The sequence below is a fragment of the Scomber japonicus genome, chromosome 9 (genome assembly GCF_027409825.1).
Source record: "Scomber japonicus isolate fScoJap1 chromosome 9, fScoJap1.pri, whole genome shotgun sequence".
NCBI lineage: Eukaryota > Metazoa > Chordata > Actinopteri > Scombriformes > Scombridae > Scomber > Scomber japonicus.
This window is the reverse complement of record NC_070586.1, coordinates 30,255,979-30,277,075: the sequence shown is the minus strand read 5'-3', so window position 1 is coordinate 30,277,075 and position 21,097 is coordinate 30,255,979. Positions and strand designations below refer to the sequence as shown.

The 21,097-nt window shown below is 40.0% G+C and overlaps 3 protein-coding genes across 3 annotated transcripts; 2 read left to right on the top strand and 1 right to left on the bottom strand.

Moving 5' to 3' along the window:
- The first annotated feature begins 1,330 nt into the window (after nt 1-1,330).
- unc119.1 (unc-119 homolog 1) lies at nt 1,331-6,119 on the top strand. Its single transcript, XM_053325448.1, has 5 exons — nt 1,331-1,565; nt 3,990-4,103; nt 5,302-5,410; nt 5,570-5,742; nt 5,874-6,119. Exons 1-5 carry the CDS (start codon nt 1,331-1,333, stop codon nt 5,984-5,986), a joined length of 744 nt encoding a protein of 247 aa, XP_053181423.1. The 3' UTR covers nt 5,987-6,119.
- A 2,415-nt stretch (nt 6,120-8,534) lies between these two features.
- c9h12orf43 (chromosome 9 C12orf43 homolog) lies at nt 8,535-10,627 on the top strand. The gene is made up of 6 exons (XM_053324980.1): nt 8,535-8,652; nt 8,975-9,005; nt 9,599-9,697; nt 9,801-9,874; nt 9,966-10,053; nt 10,139-10,627. Exons 1-6 carry the CDS (start codon nt 8,535-8,537, stop codon nt 10,545-10,547), a joined length of 819 nt encoding a protein of 272 aa, XP_053180955.1. The 3' UTR covers nt 10,548-10,627.
- A 210-nt stretch (nt 10,628-10,837) lies between these two features.
- Nucleotides 10,838-17,078, bottom strand: hnf1a (HNF1 homeobox a). The gene is made up of 10 exons (XM_053324979.1): nt 16,006-17,078; nt 14,764-14,963; nt 14,482-14,662; nt 13,636-13,838; nt 13,155-13,297; nt 12,920-13,061; nt 12,636-12,824; nt 12,442-12,557; nt 12,241-12,325; nt 10,838-11,246 (listed from the first exon to the last, which is right to left on the bottom strand). The coding sequence occupies exons 1-10, from the start codon at nt 16,299-16,301 to the stop codon at nt 11,116-11,118; spliced, it is 1,686 nt and encodes a 561-aa protein (XP_053180954.1). The 5' UTR covers nt 16,302-17,078; the 3' UTR covers nt 10,838-11,115.
- Between the last annotated feature and the right edge of the window lie 4,019 nt (nt 17,079-21,097).

Here is a 21,097-nt window from a genome sequence, read left to right as displayed (position 1 = left end):
GAGTTTAATTTTCAAAGACTGTCTCTCTTTTTAATATCTGGGATAATAAATACATTCTTTAAATTGCACTACTGCCTCCCTCTGAATTTAAATGTCTACTGCTGTCAAAATCTATTCCAATTTTGTTGCTATCCAATAATCTAAATACCAGTGAACCAGCTTCTTTCCCTCCACTGTGTCCCCACACTGAAGTCTCCACTTGTACCAGCCCTGTAATCATTGCCCTTCTCTCCTCCTCATATTTCTTGCATGAAATCAGGACGTGCTCCACTGTCTCTTTTTCCAGACACTGATTACAATGGCCAGCTGGGTGTTTTCCTCTGATTCTGAAAGTATAATATAAATATCTACATATTCTCCTCTTGTCTGCTTATAATAATAGATAAATAATAGACACATAATAAAAGATAATACAAGAAATACAAATAAGGAGGAAGGTGCATGCAGTATAAGATTTTCTTCTCCCTGCTCCTTTTTAGTCATGGAATGTGTTCAAGGAACTTGAGTTGTGTTTTGTAGGCTATGTGCATTGCATTTCTTTCTGGAGCTGTACATTAAGCATAAATAAAAAAATGTAAAAATCTTAAACTTATTTTAAAGGTGTGAACTAAACGTGCACACATCAGTATTCCGGAAATAAAATGTAAATAATAATACATTTAGAAAATGTATTATTTAGCCTATTATTGTATTATTTTGGCACTCAAACCAACCATTTCATTAAACTGAAAGCCAGTGATGTGAAACGGTCTGGCAAGTTCAATGAACTTTTTATTAATGTAGTCCAAGTTCTCATTTGAACTTTTCATGATTGAACTTAGAAAAGCATTTTGAGTCTGTCCAACTTATAAACAATAAGACATGTGCACATATAGTAGGCTACATACAATATGAGCCAAGATTTCCTTAAAGAAAACTGATTTTATCGCCTTTTCTGTGAAATTCTTTTCTGTTGTCTGTTTATCTTTATTTCATCATGATGTCTAATTGTTTTCTGTACTGTAATAACGTCACATATGTTGTAAGCGACGATTTCTACAAATAAAGTGATGAGAAAAAACAACAACAAAAAAAACAATCGATAAAGCCCACCCAGTTGATGATTAAGCGGGGAGGCCCGGGCACCAAACCATTCATACCCTCTCGGTTACTATGGCAACGTCCATCGTTCTCAGCCAATCGCATCCTTACTTTTTCGTCTTCTATACACGTTTTACGCCATCTTGGAATTACACTCGCAGTTTGTCAAGTCGCTCCCAGATTTAAAAAAAAAAAAAAAAAAAAAAGGGGGGGACAACAACTGTTTTTTGTTGTTGCTCCAGCGTCCGGTATGAACGGCTCTCGAAACAAAGCGGCAGCGACAGTGAGCAGAACACAGGCGGACGCAGACACCAGCTCGGAGACGAACCACAGGGATCGAAAAGCTGGTGGAGGAATGTTAAAAAAGCTCAAGTCGAGGCGCAGTCAGACGGAGAAGTGGCCTGCAGTCACCGAGGATGAACTCAGGCAGCTGGGGAAAGACATATCTCCGGTCCATGTTCTGGGTCTCCGGGCTGTCACGGAGGGTACGTGACGGTATCTTTGTCTTGATGAAACTCGGTGAACACACACACACGCATACACACACGCATACACACACACACACACAGGGCACAGTGTATTGTATGCTAACTGTAGCTAAGAGACGAGCTTTCTGCTGAGCTGCCTTATAAGTACACAACGTGTTATGAATTTTGATGATAAACATGTTAAATTATGAAATAAGTCAAAGTATCTGCTTAGTTATATTATTTAGCGTTTTTACACATGCAATCAGGGTCGTGGATTTTGATGATAAACATGTTAAATTATGAAATATGTCAAAGTATCTGCTTAGTTATATTATTTGGCGTTTTTACTCATGCAATCAGGGTCGTGGCTAGAAAAGTGATTTACTATCATCTTATAAAATCCCCTCCAGACATGTTTTAAGATGTCCATCAGAGACTCTTCTTTGAACAATGAGTAACTTTATTTATGGAACAACTTTCGAGACCAAGACACCTCACTGTGCTTCACAGTATAAATAAAGCACAATCATACATACTGACATCAAACAAAAAAGAACGAAAAATGAGTCAAAGCTGTTTTTAAAAGGTGTTCACTGAGTCCACAGATGTTAAATCCAATGGGAGAGAGCTACTAAATGTAGGATCCACAGCCTTCTTTAGTTTTAGCCTAGATTGAGGAACAACCAGCACTCTAATCAGCAGGTCTGCTGGTGACCTTAGACTGTATAAAAACTAATGGATGTAGCCACTGTGTTTTGTGGACTCACATTTTGATGCCTCAAGTTTGGCATTATGATTTTCGCCATCTTGTTTTTTGTTTTTTTTTGGAGCCAGAAGTGATGAAAAGTGAATATTATTATGAGAGGGGTGGAGCTGGAAAGGAGCTCCCCAGGGTCCAACTACAGCATCTCACACACCACGTGGTAGTGACTTGTCAATCACCGATTTGTCATACCCTGCTTTGTCATCTATTTTATTGTAAATTGAATTATAATTTAAAAAAATGAACATCATGCTGAAATGAAGAAGGCATGAAAATAATGACTTAGACCATAAACTCATGAGGGCAGTGTTTACCTCAAGTTATTATTTTTTTTAACCATAGACTACTATACAAATGGTCTTCTTTTTAGAGCCAGCAGAGTTGTCCCCCCTGCTGGTTATAAGAGAGAAGTCACTTCGGTAAGGCAGCAGTAGCATAACAATTAAACTTCAGTTTTCAGACCTGGGGCTAGCCGCTTGCTGGTTACACAGGGTAGTAGTGGAGCCTGACCATTAGGGCTGCGTATCGGTACTCGATACTTTTTAAGATATCAACTGAAATAAATCAGTACCAAGTAATATCGAAACGTCTCCATCAAACGATCTATTCTTTTTGCAACCAGAGCTAGAAAATATAACTATTTGTATGCACTTGCTCACAGCCAATCAATGCAAGAATTCTTTGATTTAATACTACTAATTGGTATCACTTTAAGGGTACTTGGATTGCTACTGGTATTGTAATTTTTTACACAATACTCAGCCCAACTGACCCTGCAGAGCACTATAGGTTATCACAAGAACATTGAATTGGACTCTGAATTTGATGGGGAGCCAGTGAAGAGCACTCAGAATCAGTGTCACATGAGGACCTGGTCAAGACATTAACAGCAGCATTTAGGACCACATGTAAACGATCCAGAGAGGTTATGCTGACTGAAAAGGGAGTTACAGTAGTGAAGACGTGACAATATAATTAACATTACTATCTCAGCTTAAGACATAATGGGTCTGTCTGAGTGAGTCAGACACTTGACATGTTGATCCAGGGTGATTTCTCTGTAGATTTGTTCTCCAATGAGTGTCCTCTTTCATATTACACCTGATAATCATTTGATGATATTTATTACTGCAACTTTATGTAATCTAATTTGATTTCTGTGGTCCCCTTTTCATTTTAAGTCCTGAGAGTTGTCCTCACTTTTCAGCCCACCAGTGACTGCACTGCTTCAACACACTGAGTCAAACCCCAGGGCCTGTCACCAGAGCCGGTCTGGGCTATTGCTTAATGCCTTCCATTGTTTCTGGCCTTTTCCCGGACCAGACAACAATAGCATTACTTCCCTTCTCTCTCATGTCACTTTGTTGAAAAGCCGGGAGCCCGTGCTATAGCATTACTCACTGTGCAGGAGCCAGAAAACAGATACTGAAACCTTAGTTGCACATCGAGTGCCATCTCTGTTCTCTAAGCAAGCATGAGACTTTGAGCTCACGGTATTTGTGCATTGTCACAAAACTCAGCATGTAGCTATTGATGAAACCAAGTAAAGACTGGCTTTCTGTGAAACTGGGCTGAAGGACCTCTTGCTGCTAATGGATGCTTGCTTGCTGTCAAGTAATGGGCAGTTACTCTATTTTTGTTTTAGTTTTAACATGCACTGTTATTTTGCATTTCAGACTATCTTTGCAAACCTGAAGACAATATCTACAACATTGACTTCACACGTTTCAAAATCAGAGATCTTGAGACGGGGACGGTGCTGTTTGAGATTGCCAAACCCCCCAACAGTGGTAAGTGATGTATGAACTTATTCCAAATCTACCAAGAAGCCATATTCTTAAAGTGTAGGACATATTGATCTGAAATGCACAAATTATAACCTATTCACAAAGCTGAGGGAGATTGATTTCCTCCTTTAGACACATGACATGTTTGTAAGTTTTCTTTATCACCGCAAAGTTAGACTTTAAATTTACTGTGTGAATACACATGATGCTGCTCAGTCATAGCCTCAGGCGTTGCAGTCCACAAAATACAGAGTCACCAAACATTAGAGCAGCAGACTTTCCCGGTGGTGTGCTGTATTTAAATCTCAGCCCTTCGCCATATGGCCCGTCTGGGTTATTTTTAGGGCATTTTCACACCTATAGTCTGTTTTCTTTGCTATTTTGTTCCATGTTCATATTGGTTTGGTTTGGTTTCAAACGGCAAAATTTCAAGCGGATCAAAAAGTATGAACTAAAACCACGTGGGAGCTGTCACTCCGTTCATTGGTTGGAAAATGGACCATCGGCAGAATTTCTTCATATTTGCGGTCATCATTTGGGCCATGTACCAACCCAAAATATGTGAGCAGAATAGCACATTTGAACACACTTCAAGGCAACTCCTAGAGAACAATGTGTTGCTGCCTTCAGTCAACTGAAGAGAAGAACAGATCAAGTATTGAACACATACCTGACCTGTACATACTAACATAACAATAACATAATGCACAGTGCAGCTGGGTTACAGGAGCTGGTTTAATCCAAAATGAGCAATGCTGCCTGCAGTTGGTCAGATCTAGGTTGGATCACGTTCATACCAGAAACAAACTGTACCAGAGTTACTCGCTGTGTTCACACCTGCCCACATTAACCACACCAAAAGGGTAAACGCTCCAGGGTTTGATTCTGCTGAGTTAAACAAGGCAGGTGTGAAAACGCCCTAATCATCCGAGGTGTTTATATGAGGGAATATATAAGTCCCACAAGTAAAAAAAAAAATCTCCTCATTTATACAATTGACACCATATTTAGGTTTTAAGAGGTCACAGAGAAACTAAATGTTTCTGTCAATCTTTTCAGTTTCAGAAAATAACATGTAACAGAACATTTCAAAAGATATAATTCAGTATAAATGACGCAGTTTCTCACACACTCGTGTTGTATTTGTGGCTCATCTTGTGAGAACTGGATGCCAGTCAGCTCAACATGTTTTCTTTATTAGGTCCTGTGGAGAGTGAAGAGGGGAGTGGAGATACAGACATCAGCGCCGGGCGTTTTGTGAGATATCAGTTTACACCAGCCTTCCTAAAACTGTGCACTGTTGGTGCAACGTAAGTAAATTGGCCATAACTTTCTGACTGTAAATAGCTGAGAGCGTAATAATCAGCCTTTTATGTTCTTAGTCACCTACCAGTCAACTTGTTGTGTAAAACATTTATTACAACTGAACTGTAATTTTGTTCTTTCTGCTTTTTGTTTCCAAACCTCAGTGTGGAGTTCACAGTGGGCGACCGGCCCATTAACAGCTTTCGTATGATTGAGAGACATTACTTCCAAGGGCGCCTTCTCAAGAACTTTGACTTTGACTTTGGCTTTTGCATTCCTAACAGCCGCAACACATGTGAACACATTTATGAGTTTCCACAGCTTCCAGACGACCTCAGTGAGTTCTAGTCTGCTCTGGTCAACCACTAATGTTAATATTTTAGCATGCATGTTTCAAATAATAATCAATATCTCGATCTCATGTCTGTCCACTTTTCCGTCCCTCTGCCCCTCCTTCTCCCCTTGCAGTTCGCCAGATGGTGGAGCACCCTTATGAAACCAGATCAGACAGTTTCTACTTTGTGGACAACAAACTCATCATGCACAACAAGGCAGACTATGCCTACAATGGTGGTGTGTAATACCTAAAGGAAATAAATCTGTGCAATACACCCCAGCGGATTGATTTTCTGAATTACAACCATTCAGAATCATCTTTTTTTTTTGGGAGGGTGCAAGAGAATTGTTTCCTTTGTGGACATTCCTACGAACGTGACTACATTCTTCAGAGTCAATAGACCACATCTGCCTTTATATGAAACCATGGATCCATTCAACAGTACCTCGCAGAGCTCAGTTTCTGGGACTCAGAGGAATGTTCTGCTAAATATTTCTCTGTTGTAGTAGACTGAAACTTTTCTGTTCTTTCGGTTTGTCAGATACGTATGATGTTAACGTTTGAACACTTTTGCCTTAAGTTTCTTGCCGTCTCTGCTGGAAAGGGACACTTTGACTTCGTCACAGACCTCTCATGGCAAAGCCGATAGACTGTGTGTTAGCTGTAACTTCATTTGCCTAAGTATGTAGATGTTTGCAGTGGAAATTCATTTGAACTACCTTTTTGCAAGTGACAATTGTGTTTCCCTTATGGAAAAACGAGCGTTAACTAGACGTTTTACAGTATTGTTAGTCTTAGATGATCATGTAGAACATTGTTTGAATTTCATTTTCTCTTAAATATCTGCTTGTGAGTCATTGGGACTATTTGTGTCAGATATTTAAGCTTGGTGTGTGTCTTTTGTGTATGATGGATTATTAGGTCGATCAATGTCTTCTTTAGTAGGACGCCTTTTAGTTTAAGAATGGAATGCATTGCTGTCATGATATCAGGTGTCATGTTCATCCTACTACAATCTGTTACATTTCTATGGCAGAAAAGATTTCCTTCATTGGCTCTTGATCAGGATTCAGTTTACATATGGTGAAGATATATTTTTGATATGCCCACATGGTAGATACAGGAGTTAAACTTTCTGTCTCTCTATCCATGAAATCCTACAACTTGTTTGACACTACAACCGAGTTACCAGTCTGTCATTGTACACCTTCACAATCCAATAATCCATACCTTAGGGAAGCTTATAACGTTTAATGTTTACACTGTTAATTCAGGAGGTTGTGGTTGTGTTAAATTGTATTGCACATCCTGAAAGGTGGTCCTAAAATCAGTCGAAGAATCCACTGTGATTAGCTAGTTTCATTTCACTAATTTTCATGTCCTACTAAAATGATTGGAAAGCAGCGACTACTTGGAAGGCAGGGAATAATTCAAAAACCCATTGCTGTTACAGTAGCATATATAATTTGCAGCCAATTGGCTAAATCATAAAAAAAAAAAAAACACTGGAACAGTCTGGAAATCTCTTTCAGTCCTCAGATGATCTGGGCTTCCTTCTTTTACTGTAACAATGACTGCAGTGCCTTTTATCCAGGTGGCCATTAAGAAAAGAACAGTGTGCTTTGTTAACCTGTGAGGAAAACACTGCAGTAAGAACCGATACATTAAAGGGAAGAGACTTCAGCTACTTTCTGGTGCAAACAACATCTTTCAGTACTGCCTTATATGAAACAGCAGATGTCTTACAGTCTGTGTTGATGCATTTCATATACTCATGTTTACTCTTTATAAAATTTTACATTTTACAGTTTGATCTGTGACAATTCATTATGTAGCTCATTAATGACCTCAACAAGCGTGAAAGCAGCTTGTAGCCTTTGCTCCATGACTGACAGTTGTTGTTTTAGTCCTCAATTGAAATCAATGGATGTGTTGTACAGTATGTGGGTACACTCCAGTGAGACGGAAGACTGTGACAGTATCGGTCAATTGTGTTTGATCTGATCTTGAATGCATAAAGAAGTGTTTACACTTTATCTACACAAAGACTACATGACTGACACTTAAAGTTGTGTCCATTTTGTAGCCTGTTGCATTGACTCCCTCTCTTTTTAGGTCACTTCTTTAATCAATTTTGCAATTATGACTCAGTCATGTAGGATTTATTGTAAATATAAACTTGCACATTTCAAGTATATCATCAGGGATTTTTCAGATTTATTTTCCGCCTGGCCATCACAATTATGTTACTGAATGAACATATCAAGGAATCCAATGATGTGGCCTGTTCAAAATGTAAAAATCTAAATTGTGTATTTATATTTGATCAGTCACACTGGTACTTGATGAAAATATAGCATGCTCTGCTTCAGAAATGACTTAACCCAAATGATTTTGGATAGTTGAAAAAAAAACAACAACAAAAAAAACAACAAATGTCACAGGCTGTTTTTTCTTTTTTTATTTAACATGAACACTACATAAGATTCTGCCCTTTGTTTTTGGATTTCTCCTCTTAAAATGTAAAATAAGAAAGCTCATTGTATAACTTTGTCTTCTGTTTAATTTGATTACAACACGAGGATTTTTTTTTTTTTTTTTATTAAACTAGACTTGTGTTATTCTTTCTTGGTTTGTTCATGTTTAAACGTTTTGAAGACCGTGATACAATAAAATGTAATGTCTGAAAAGTTTGCTCATTTGTGCGTCTTGTCTCTCTCATGATGAGCTGACTACATTACCCAGAATCCTTAGCTCAAAACAGAACAACACCAACGACACATGTATCCATCATGGCGGCCCACGCTGCAAAGATGGTCGGCGTTTCTGAAGACTCCAGCAGCAGTGATGATGAAGCGCTGAGAAGATGTCAGGAAGCGGTTTGGGACACACAACTTACCAAGAAGAAAGGTCAGTTTTTCTGGTTGGTTTGTAGTTCGTAGTGTGCAGAAATGTAGGCTACAACAGAGAAGCATAAACACGACGTTAGCTTGGAGAAAGTTACTTCCAGCCTTGATATTACTACCTCAGGTGAGTTGCAAGGTTGACATTACTGTCAGAAGTAGGCTATACGTTTTGAACGGGTCTGCTTTCCATGCTAGCTTTAACTTTACTTATTTTTAACGTAGCCACCTTAGCTAGTCCATTAAAACACAGTAGTATCACCTGACATGGTCGAACAGTGTGTAATGAAATGAATTGTATCTCTGAAACTATATTTGTATGTTTTTAGATGCTGACAGCAATGTGCAACAGTCCAAACGGTAAGTCTAATATTGGTATTATAAGCACTTCATTGTAAAGTCATTATGTAGGAAGGAGGAAGACTGTAATGTTTTTATCTCTACATAGTGCAAGAAGCGTATATAATTAAAGGATAGATTCACAAATTTTCAAGCCCTCAAATGCACTGGGGACCAAAATATACAGTGTGTCAAAACATTGAAAGATATCTACTTGATTTGACTAATGTGGAATAAAGCCTCATATTAGCTACAGATTTAAATACATTAAAACAGAAGGAGGACTGGGGATTTTGGCCCTATCACTTACATTGTAAGTACATTATAAAGAGGTCTTCTAATGCCCTGTATGAACAGGAGGAATGATTACAGCAAGAAAAAACACTGTCAGGTTCTGACTGTTGCTTTAAGACAGATTTGAAAATTATGAACTTTTCCTTTTAACTTTCCAGCTGCAGTCATATTAGACAGATATAACAGTCCAAATGTAGGTGTGAGCTATAAAATGTGTTTTTATGTGTGTCAATCAAAAAATGGTATATTTGCTAGGTTTGATACAACTATTTGATGATTAGAAATAAAAGATGTCTGAATATTTCTGTATTGTGCAACAGTATTGTTGTTGCTGAACATGAGCATGATGGCAACGAGCTGCAAGTCACCCAAGGGTTTCGAACACACGTCGCTAAAAAGTTGGGACATTTTCTTGACAGGTAACTCGTTTGTCTTTATACACAAAGCATTTTCAACCCATCATCCCTTTTGAATTTTGTGAGTGTTTTTACACCTGATTTATAATATGCATGTGACTGTCAGTTGCATTTCAGAGTCACAAACTGAAACTTCGTCTTGTGCGGAATCAGGAAAATGTGATGATGGTGATGATGAAGGTAAAATGTCTCTTTTCTTTTGGTACTTGCTGCTTTTTCTGGGGATTTTGATTCATCTGAGTTAATGTTTTGTTTGTTTTTTGTCTTTTAGGATTTCGTCTGTTTTCTACATCAATCCCAGGACAAACAGTTGAGGAGCCTCCACCCCCTGTGCGGCGGAGGCCAATACCCAGCTCAAGGTTTTTATTGTTTTGTGTGTTTTTTTTTTACGGCTTCAGTTCCTTATACTCCTTAATGTAACATTATACATTCTTTTGTTTTCAGTGACAGCGACAGTGAGATGGAATCACGGCTGAGGGAGGCAGCTGTGTCAGTCAAAGATCTCCTACCCTCACTGCCCTCACCTCCCTCAGCGGAGCCTCCGTGCTCAGAAAAGAAAAAGAAAAAGAAGAAAGTAGCTCAGGAGGAGGAGGAGGAGGAGGAGAGCAATGTTGTTGTGAAAAAGAAAAAGAAGAAAGTGATAGAAGGAGGAGAGGATAGCCACGTTGCTAAGAAGAAAAAGAAAAGGAAACCTAATGAAGAGGAGAGCGAGGAGGTGGACTTTGCAGGCTCTCCTCCTAATGCTCAAAGTAACGGTGACCACGAGAACTCGCAGGAACACAACCAAGCCAAAGTAAAACGGAAAAAGAAAAAGAGGCGAGAAGGGAGCACAGAAGAAGAGACATTGAGCTGAGACTTTTATGACTCATCTGTCATTGTTAGAGGATGGATGTCTGTGTCTCACAGCCGCATTGTGTCACAAACCTTTGAAATGTTTTGGAATGTGTTCAATCATTTTGACTCCACGCGCTGATAGTAGAAGTGTATCAGACACTTTTTTCCATTAAAAATCATTTTATACCATTTCTTTTCTTTTCTTGAAATAGTCTTTATTTTGTCATGAAAGACACCGAAAAAGAAAATTCAGGTAAGGAGAAGTAAACAATTTTCAAATAAATGCACAATATCTGAATATTACTAAAAAAATTACTTTAATAAAAACATGTTTTGGTTTTGATTTTTCATTGGATTCCCTGTTGTATCAAAAGTAAATCTTCTCTATTGTTGATCCTTGTTCATATTCCAGTGGTTTGGAGTTTGAAACATCAACGTTGAATCCTTGTGGTTCGTGACCCCAGACATCCTCCAAAATTTGATGTGGTTTCTCTGGAAAGTTACACCTGAGGTATCTGTCCATCCCACACAATACCACATGAATGAGTCCAGCTGACAGTGGGTAGACACATGCTGGCAAAGCGCTCCTATTGCGCAGTAGAAACCATTTGTGTAGGAATGTAGGAGCTGATGTCTGTTGGTGAAGGTGAGAGGAGGTGAGACTGGTGGCTTTCTGTCGTCTGAGAGTCGGGGTACAGCTCGAGGCTCTCGGAGGAAGCTGTTGAGAAAAAGAAAGAGTAGTTTATCTGGGCTGGAAAGGGTTTGGCACAATTAGTTCTGATACTGGGACATCAATGACAGGAAGACCTCTTTATAGCATCCAAAAGCATGTATATACAGGAGGAATAGGAGCAGAACCCAGAAGGATAAAACAGTCATTACCAATCTGAGGACATGAAATAAGTAAACACCCAACTGGCTTATGCATGCAACATAAATCTTTTGAACATGCACTATTGGAGGGTAATCACTATGTTGAGGAACAAAGTGAACTAGTATCATCACTAAAGGAAGAAAAATATACATTTGGGAAGGCATAGTAGAAATTATATGGTCAATTTAAAAGAAATACATTCGTCAGGAAGACTTTAGATCAAATTGTCAAACTGTTCCTTTAAAGCCCCTGCAAGCACTTGGTGGAGTTTGTGTGACTGTCCCCACCAACAAAAAGTAAGAAAGAAATAATAAAGTAGAAATTGTATAATACAATACAGCAAGTAATACATCAACAGTTGCACACAATGTAGGCGGAATTATAACCTAATAAAGGACAATGGAATAAAATAGCTAAAGGGTCACTTCAAATAATTCTAAGGCCTCAATAATGTACATTTGTATATGGATATTTCATTTTTATGTACTTCCATGATTTGCAGTAGAGTGCTAGTTCTCATAAAAACCACAAATAAAGGGTTGTGTCTTAAATTCCCATTTAGCAATAAAAATGTACCCAGAGCCTCCATTACACTTCTAAATTTAACATCACTTCTGGTAGAGTGGTAGAGAAGAAAGTGCACCAACAAAAAGTTAACATTACAATGTTTAAATACATCAAATCAGATTAATTTCAGTACATTATACCCACCAAAATTTAGCTTCTCACAGTTTCCAGCTACAGCGATGCATTCTGGGTTGAATGCGTCATGTTGTAAGTGGCTAAATATGGCTCCTTTTTAAAATGGTCAAGAGTCAGTCATAGGTAGACTGTGTACCTGGTACAGGTGTGGAGGGTTGCAGGTGCAGAGATTCTTCCTGTAAGGATGGGTCCGTCTGTTCTTCAGGATCTGCTGTTAGAATCTGTCCAAAAAAACAAAACAAAAAATCAGCCATATTTTAAAAAATTCTCCCAAGTGAGGACCATTCATGCTGTGATGTTTGGTTTACTTGAGTCCCTATTTGTGACCTCCAGTTACCTGTCGGACAGCAGTGAGGCTGGTCAGCGTCCCCAGGCTGCTGCTGTCAGTGATGACCATGGCTTGAGACAGCAGACTGGACGAGTGGTACTGGGGAGAATCAGACTTGTTGTACACTGTAACGAGGAGCAGATGAATGAGTCTTCACTCTACATAATATGATAAATTAATAGCATTTCTTTCTGTGGCCTTACTGTGACATGGCAGCTGTGCCATTGTTGCCATGAATGGACTGGCACCCATGTGACCGTGGAGCTGCTGTGATATTTGCTGCTGCGGGGAGGCGTGAAGCTGCTGCTGGAATGAGATTGGCTGCAGAGTGGTGAAACTGCCCCCCACGTTGTTTATGACCGGTATGGTCTGAGGCTGGGTGGAGGCTAAACCTATAAATCAACACGGGAAAGACATGAGTTTTTCTTGTCATAAAAAAAGCCAGTTAAAAGCACCAAATGTTTTAATGGAGTGAAGTAAAGGTTACCGATGAAAAGTGAGGACTCTCCCAGGCTCATGATGCTGGGCAGTGAGGCCATGATGACGCCCTGTGAGGACGTGTTGGATGCAGACAGACTGTGCAGCGAGGTCAGAGTGCTTACTGGGGGCAGTGGGCCACCGCTGGACACCTGGGACCAGAGGACAACGTGGTCACGATGGCAGCAGTGTGTGTGCAGCTAGTCAGTAATAACAAAGTGAGCGACCATGACACATGCTCTCACCGGCTTGGGATTGTGGGTCTCGAGGAGTGTGTGGCTTGGCTCCAATTGGACAGGGCTGATCACCAGGCGTCCCACTCTTTCCCCTCCGCTACCCCTGACTGAGCTCAGGGTTTCACATGCAATTTGCTGGCTGTATTTCACACCTGGAAAACAACACAAGTCAGGCATAACACAGGTCCTTCATCACTGACTGGGTTCATGTTTTAAACATACAGCAGACAACTTTGGCTGATGACTCCAAATGGCAGAATGAGGGAACTGAGAAAGTTGAGCATCATTACCAGAACCAATGCTGTCACGTCTACATGAATGTGATGGTTATTGTTTTGGATAAAAAAAAGGAAAAGTGCATCCAATGATCTGGCTTAGGCGAGTCCAACCTTGTCTCGACAGAACTCTCACTCGCTCACTCATTTACTGAGTAGTTTAGATTTCACTCTTAAATGTCTTGAAGCTTTGATGAAGGTTTTGAGGTTATTACCATGCTCAGGACTATGTGGGAGAGCAGGGTTGGAAGAGGAGGTAGACTGGTTGGTGAAAGGCGTGTCCAGGGCCAGTTTATGACGGAAGGCCTCCTCTTTGCGCCGGTTGGCAAACCAGTTGTACACCCGGACCTCCGTCACCAGGTTAGAGCCTAGGCCAGCCAGCTGAGAGGGAGACACCCCTCTCTGTAGACACTCTGCCCTGGAGGTCGAAGAGGGAGCATATTGATACGTTGCTTTTTATTTGAAAGGTCCAGACTTTGACACATTGATTACCTTAGTCAGTATTTCACTAGAAGATTGTAAAGATTCTCTCCTAACTTCTGTGACGTGATCAATCCCCCACAGTTAATAAACATTACCTTAGGTCGCTACTAGGAACACAAATCATTGATTTTTGTACCTCATCTCAGCAGATATTGAGTAAGAACAAAATTGGTGTATGAAAACAGTCTTGGGGTTGACTTTAAGGATGATTTGGATTGTTACAAGATATTTATGAAAAATAACCCCAACCCTAACCCTAACTAGATTATTATTTGTTGCATTTTACATTATAGTCTATATGTTGAATGCCCTGAAACTGTTTCCTCTATCACCTTCTTACTGTGAACTATGGGGTCACATTTGTCTAGTTTTGGTTATTTATAGAAGTACATTTTAATTTGTGTGGATATTATGAATGATAGGATGTTTTTTTTCAAACCAGGTTTTTTGGGGGCTGTAGTAATTATATAATGGGTCTGACTTCATTAATCTGGCACATGATAGAGCTCTGATTGTGCCAAACTGACTCCGCAAAGCTGGAAGAAATGTTTTGTCTTGGTACAATCAGTATGTCACACCTGTTACAGTCATCCACCAAACCCTCTCTTTCCTCCTTGCTGGGGTTCTTTTGTTGTTCGTAGGCATGGAAGAGGATTTGCAGGGACGCAGGACCCCATTTGAACCTGTTCCTCCGTCCTTTCCTGGTGTCCTCTCCTTGGTCCTCCACTGATCCAAAGCCATGTTTGGCATTGGTGAACTCTAAAGGGAATCATAGTATGTTATATCTCACTCTCAGAACCATAGAGAACTGATATTTGATGAGTGTTTGAATGCAGAAATGTGGGTGCTGGTGTACTCACGCTGGCTGATCTCACACTGCTTCTTGACGTACCAGGTGTACAGAGCAGCTCTCTTCTGGTTCTTCATGGGCGTGCCTTTGTTGAGGTGCTGGGAGAGGTGGGACTGGTTGAGTCCTGTAGACTCCACCACCTCTCTCTGAGGGAGGTTGTGCTGCTGCATGTAGCTTTTCACAATTTTCGCAACACGCCAGGGATCCTCTCTGTTAGAGACAGACACCTGAGCTGACAATACCTTCTGGCCTTTTCACTTTTCCTAGAAATAACAGTTGATTCTCAACTTATTTTACAAGAATATTAAACGTCAAACATATTTGCCAACACAAGCATGTAAAACTCACAGTGTTAGAACTAAAGATTGGCCACTGAGAGGGAAGTGGAGAGAGGTTTATTGACAGAGTGAGATAAGGGAAAGCACACAGGAGCAAAGTCCAACTCTTTCAGATCACTGGAGGGGAAAAACGTGTAAAAGGTTTATGAAGCCTAATTTAACGCTTTCTAACTGTCAGGTCAGGAGGAGATAAAATACACCAAATTTTAAAATTCTCTGACTTCACCAGTTTCAAAGACAGTACACAAACTATCTTTGCTAATGTATTAGAAAAATTGAATTAAGGTGTTTCTACACATATCCTTAAAGAGCTTTATTACATTTTTTTTTAAGTTTACTAGCCTATAAATGAAGTAGTTGTCAGATAAATGCAGTGTGTATTCCTAATATAAGAATTCAGGTCTTCAAATTGCATGTGGAAATATCAGTCAAGCGTTATGTAAACATAGCCTCACAGGACCAACCCTACTCCATTAATCTTCACCTATGCATGTAGCTTATTTATTAAGAAATGGCCAGAGAATAATGATGAGGGTGGGTAATTAGTAACTAGCAAAGGAGGAACCCTCTTTAAATTCGCCTCAGAAGCCAGATTGCAGTGAGAGAGACAGACAGAGAGCAGTAGAAGGAGGGAGGAATTGAAGGAGAGGGAAACCAAGCTTGAGAGGTGCCAGAGAATGAAGGATTATTTAGGTTATTTCACCTCTCAGGTACTTTGTTTTCAGGATGCGTGAGGGTAAAAGACAGGAGGGGGAGAAGTGAAAAACAGCATTGAAAATGTGGTTGAGGCATTTTGAAATTTGACCTGATCAAGTCCCATTAGGAGGCACAGACACATTTCTTTGAGAGAATAGCAGTTATGGGGATTTTGTCATTGTCATGGAGCCTCCGGAGAAGTGCTGGGATCTACTTACTGCAGTAGCCGTTCGACTTCAGTCCTCAGTTTGTTTGCCTCCTCTGGGGGAAGCTTATCCAAATCTCGGAATATGGGCGGTGGGAAATCCATTTCTCCCTCTTCAGAGCTCTCTCCATCTCCTTTCTCTCCCTTCTCGGCACCAGCAGTCGCCCTGTCTCCCTCCAGTTCCCCCAAGGCTTGGACCAGGACGTCCCGGGACAGTCCGGATCCTAGCAAGGCCCAGATCAGCTGCTCCTGAAGAGCGGTCAGGCTCGACCTCGCCTTAGCTGCCCTGGCCCTCTCCTCTCCCTCCATTATTCTGATGCCTTACCTCGCTACCGCCTCGCAAACAAACACACTGCTCTCATGTGCAGTTGACACACTCAAACTACGGCCAGACGGGCAGCATCGGGCCCCTTTACATCTGTAATCCCTCTTCAGTGTAAGAGAAAGTATACTTTCATTTCCCTTGTGTTAAATTTCCTCCCGATGTGTCCTGAGCTGCCTGGTTTTTAGCTCTCCACCTGCTGTTTTGCTTTCAAAGGTCAATTTTCTTTTTTTTAACCTTCTTCCTCTTCACCCCCCCCTCCTTACATGCGCCCTGTGAACTTTGTCCCCACTCTCTCAGTCCCCAACGGTGACCAAAGTTCAATTCAAAAACAATAAATAAAACAGAGGGGATGTTACAGTTGCACACAGGGCCGCAGAGACTACAGATCACCTCTCAAAACACGCACAGAAACATTTGTAAAGAAAACCGAACAGAAAAGTAGCGAGATGCATTTATGTGTGTAGATATTTCTGATTTTTAGGTAAAACTAAATTGCAGCCCTTCATGCTCTTTTTGTTTCATTATGATTATTCCAAACTATTAATTATGTCAAAGCATGTAGTTAAAAATGTCAATTTTAGGCCAAAGCTTAATATTATGCACAGAACCACAGCAGATAAAGTGAGCAGAGAGATGCCACTAGAGAGCGCTGTTGTAGATTTCAAGCATTCAACGATCATATACCTGGTAAGCATAGAGATACAAGGAATTTGCCTTAATTCAGCTTTTAAAACAGTCATAGGCATTTTTAATTCACTTAAAAAAATTGAATAAACAACATATAACATACACGATTACATTGTGTGGTTTAAATAAAAAATCTAACATAAATAAAACACTGTTATGATGACACGCTGGGTGGGGGTGGGAAGGTGGGGTTAAAGTGGCAGGTGCCAGGGGCAGAGAGCAGCAGGTCTGTAGGCTGAGGGCAGAGTTGGATTTAGGAGTTAATGAGTTTTATGGCGCAGGGGAAAAAAGTGTTCCATGTGTCTGGTGGTATTGGTTTTAATTGTCCGGTACCTCCTCCCAAGTAGGAGGGGCTGGAATATGAGGTGGCCGGGGGAGCGAGAGGTCGGCCAGGATTGCCCCTGGCCCGTTTCCTGGTCCTGGAGGTGTGGATGTCATGGAGGGAAGGCAGGCTGCAGCCAATGGTTTTCTCAAATGTTATGAGGAGTGCAGAGAAACTGACCATGAATAGGGTTTAACCAGCAGCAGCCAGCAGAGATCCCTAGTGTCATCTAAACTTTAAACTTCCAGATATCTCTGTTCCAAGTTACTAATAGTAAAAGGCCAGCAAGTACATGTTGTCTATTTACTATCTTTAGCATCAGTTCCATCACTTTGGAGTAAGAGATCTGCCCCCGAGACAGCTTTTTAAAATTAGTGTCTACTTTTAAATCATGCTGAAAACATATTTATAGTGAAAGTTTGACTATTTTCACCTTGTATGTGTATGTTTTATTTTCTTTTTTTTTAAGCTTTCTTCTCAAAATCTCTGGTTTTGCGGTGTGTTTTACAAATACACATTATTATGAAGAATATATATTATTTTATGCTCCATTTGCTCACCTGTTGATATTTTAAGTGTTTATATAGTGTCTGTATCATTTTCTCAGCTCCACAAAAACATATCTTTTCCTATAGTTCAACATTGCAAAAGGTTCAGGCAGTATAAATATCATGGAAAATGCAAACATAATACACTTTTTAAATTCCATTGATATTCGGTATTCTTCTTCTTTTCATAAAATGCAACCGTGAGCATGTTTGAACCTCCAACAGCTCCCACAGGTGGTGTTAAACTCTACGTAGCTGTGGGATTTCTACTCCGTCTCTTTACATAGACTCTCTGTGTTAAGCAGAATCTGACTTTGATTTGCAAATTCAACATTTCTCCGTCTCCGACCACACTCTTGTTTTTGTCAAAGAAAGCTGGCGGAGGACGATAACTTGGAAAGCGGACGGGAAAAGGAAAGAGGGCAAACTGAATGGGAGAAAAACCTTTGAGAGTTAATGTAGTCCTTTATCTTCTCTCCTTCTTTCAGTGTGAAACGCTCACTTTCTCTGCCTGGATCACCTTATACCATTCTCAGGTTCAGCCTATCAGCACCTTTTTGTGTGGAGCTCTTGTTACCCCACCCTACCCTTGGGAAGATGGCATTATACTGTATTTGGAAGGGTAACAGAGCTCCCTCTATCTCCCTGAGACATGCCGCTGACCTGTAATTAAGTCCCATTGTACTATTCAGAGGAAACTCCTCACCAAAACGAACAGAGGGCAGTGTGTGTGGATTTCCAACAGCTCTGATACTGCAGTGACTAATGCTCCACCACACAAGCTGGGTTTATCAAAAAGGACCACATGCAGCACACATTACAGCTCGCATTTTCCCTCTCCAGAGAACTCAAAGCTATGTTGATTGGTAATGAGATACAATCCACACTGTCCATCTCTCATTAGTGAGCCATTGCTGGTTGCCTCTGTCTGTGTTCTCACCGCTTGCTCTCTCTGTCTCTGCACCCCTCCACCACCACCACCACCACCAGCACCACACACACACACACACACACACACACACACACACACTCCCAATCCCCATCCGCGCCATTCAACCCCATTGATCATGCATGCAGAAATTTAACACACCCCTTAATTCCTGTCCAAATAGCCCCTGTCCCACTTCCAGAGCTTCATCTGTTCATCTGCAGAGCACAGAGTAGGCCTGTTTGCAGGCAGGACACTGGCTGAAGCACTCAATGAGGACAATCACAAATCTAAATCTGTGCCTGCACATCCTGTTTTACACACTTCATGCTTGTCTTGTTCTTATGGCATCATGTTACAGGTGTGAGTGCATTTTACAGACGCAGCAAGCACAATAACTGTTGCTTGCCCTCATGGGTTGCAGTCAATAAACTAAAAAATCTCCAGTCAGATTTCATGCTCCAAACTTTGCACCAAACTCTGAGTTGTAGTTAGAAACTGCACCCATTTTACACCCACCTTAAGTAGAAACTCATTGTCTTTGTTTGAATTGCTCAGGCCATTGATTGGCCTTAACATTGGTTACCAGGTCACATGTTGAGTCAGTGTTGAGAAGATTAGCTGGAGCTGGCTTTGCTACTAATTAAATACTTAAACCCCAGCAGTGAATGAGCACAGCACACAAGCCTCCCGTTATACCACATTGCATAAGCCGGTCTGCAGTATGGTAGTGTAATAAAAACGAAAGAAATTGTGTCTGCAAATTAAAAGCACTGATAAAAATTCTCTCTCAATTCTCCATTGAAAATCACTCAGAAATGACTCAACAAGGATCCTCTTGGTGAATTGGGAAGCTTAGTTTAAAGATCAGTAAATATCAGTGATACCATATGAAAAATATTAATAAAGGAGAAATGTGAAGAGAGACATGGGCTTCATCTTGAATTGATATCACTTCAATAAGCTTCTGGGGCTGACTGTGAGGCAATCGTTGTGAAAGTGATTAACTTGAACTTTTTTATAAACACATTTTTATACAAAAACATGCCCTGTTTCGAGTAATGGTTGTGTGTTTGTATTACTCAGCATATTAGATTAATAGCATATGATGTTAATTTCCTGACATGACATAAGGTAGGCCAATGTTCTTCATTTGTATCTGCATGTGGTGTATTGTAGTGTGACAGTTTACCAGATTTTTGTCAGTGTATTGTAAGACTTTAATGACCTTGAATGCATCATAGGTGATGAGTCAACGTTTTAGTGATAATCAGACAGTGGTCTTCAAACTGGTTTTAACTGTAAATTATGCCAGTTATTTTTTTTTTCTTTTTCTTTTTTCTTTTTTTGACTGGGATGAAAACTGCGTCAAGTAAGTCAAACTTAACCCGAATATGACAGGAAGTTGGGGCATATTCGCCTTCATAATAAAGGCTTAATTTTCACCTAGGTGAAAAAGTGTCTACAGAGGTTTAATTATAAATAGTCTTTTTAAAGTGCATATAGTTTATTTAAGTTTTAAATATGGCGGCATTAAAAAATAAATGCCGCCACTTAGTGTACCAGGTATTCGTTTTTTGTTGTAGATGAAAATTTATTTTTATTTTATGTTTTGCATCAAAATTTGATGGAGATATTGTTTCATCAGTTAAGATAACTCTGTGACTTTTATTTTTTTCTTATTTATTTTTCCATCCTATGTGATATCTCCAACATCACTGGACTCATTCTGACATTGTCAATAGTGCACACAGCTATCTGATCATGCTTCAGTTAAAGATGCTCATATCCCCTACTTTAAAATCCAGTGACACAGAATTTGATGCTGTCCTTAGAAAAAAACAACACTGACCTCAAATGCATATCATTGTTTGACACCTGCTAGTTTGCTGAATTGCATAGAGTACTGTTTGCTCATAAGAACAGATTCAAGGGCTGTAATTGATTACACTTCCATATTCAACATTGGTGGAAGAAGTGTTCAGGTCCTTAACCTAAGTAAAAATAGTAATACAGCAATGCTCCATTATAAGCAATCCTCCATTACAAGTAAAAGCCCTGTATAAAATGCCACTTACGTAAAAGTACAGCAGTAAGTCTTTTCAGCTTGATGCAGCATGTTACTGCTGTAGCTGCTGAAGATGGAGCTACTTTACACTACTTTATACACGGTGTTTAGTCCAGTTCCGATACACAAATGTGTTTTCAGCTTTTGGACTTTTTCTCTAATCTTTGATTTTTGCTGAAATATTGGATCATTTGAACATTTATTGAAATTCATCCATGTGAGAAGTT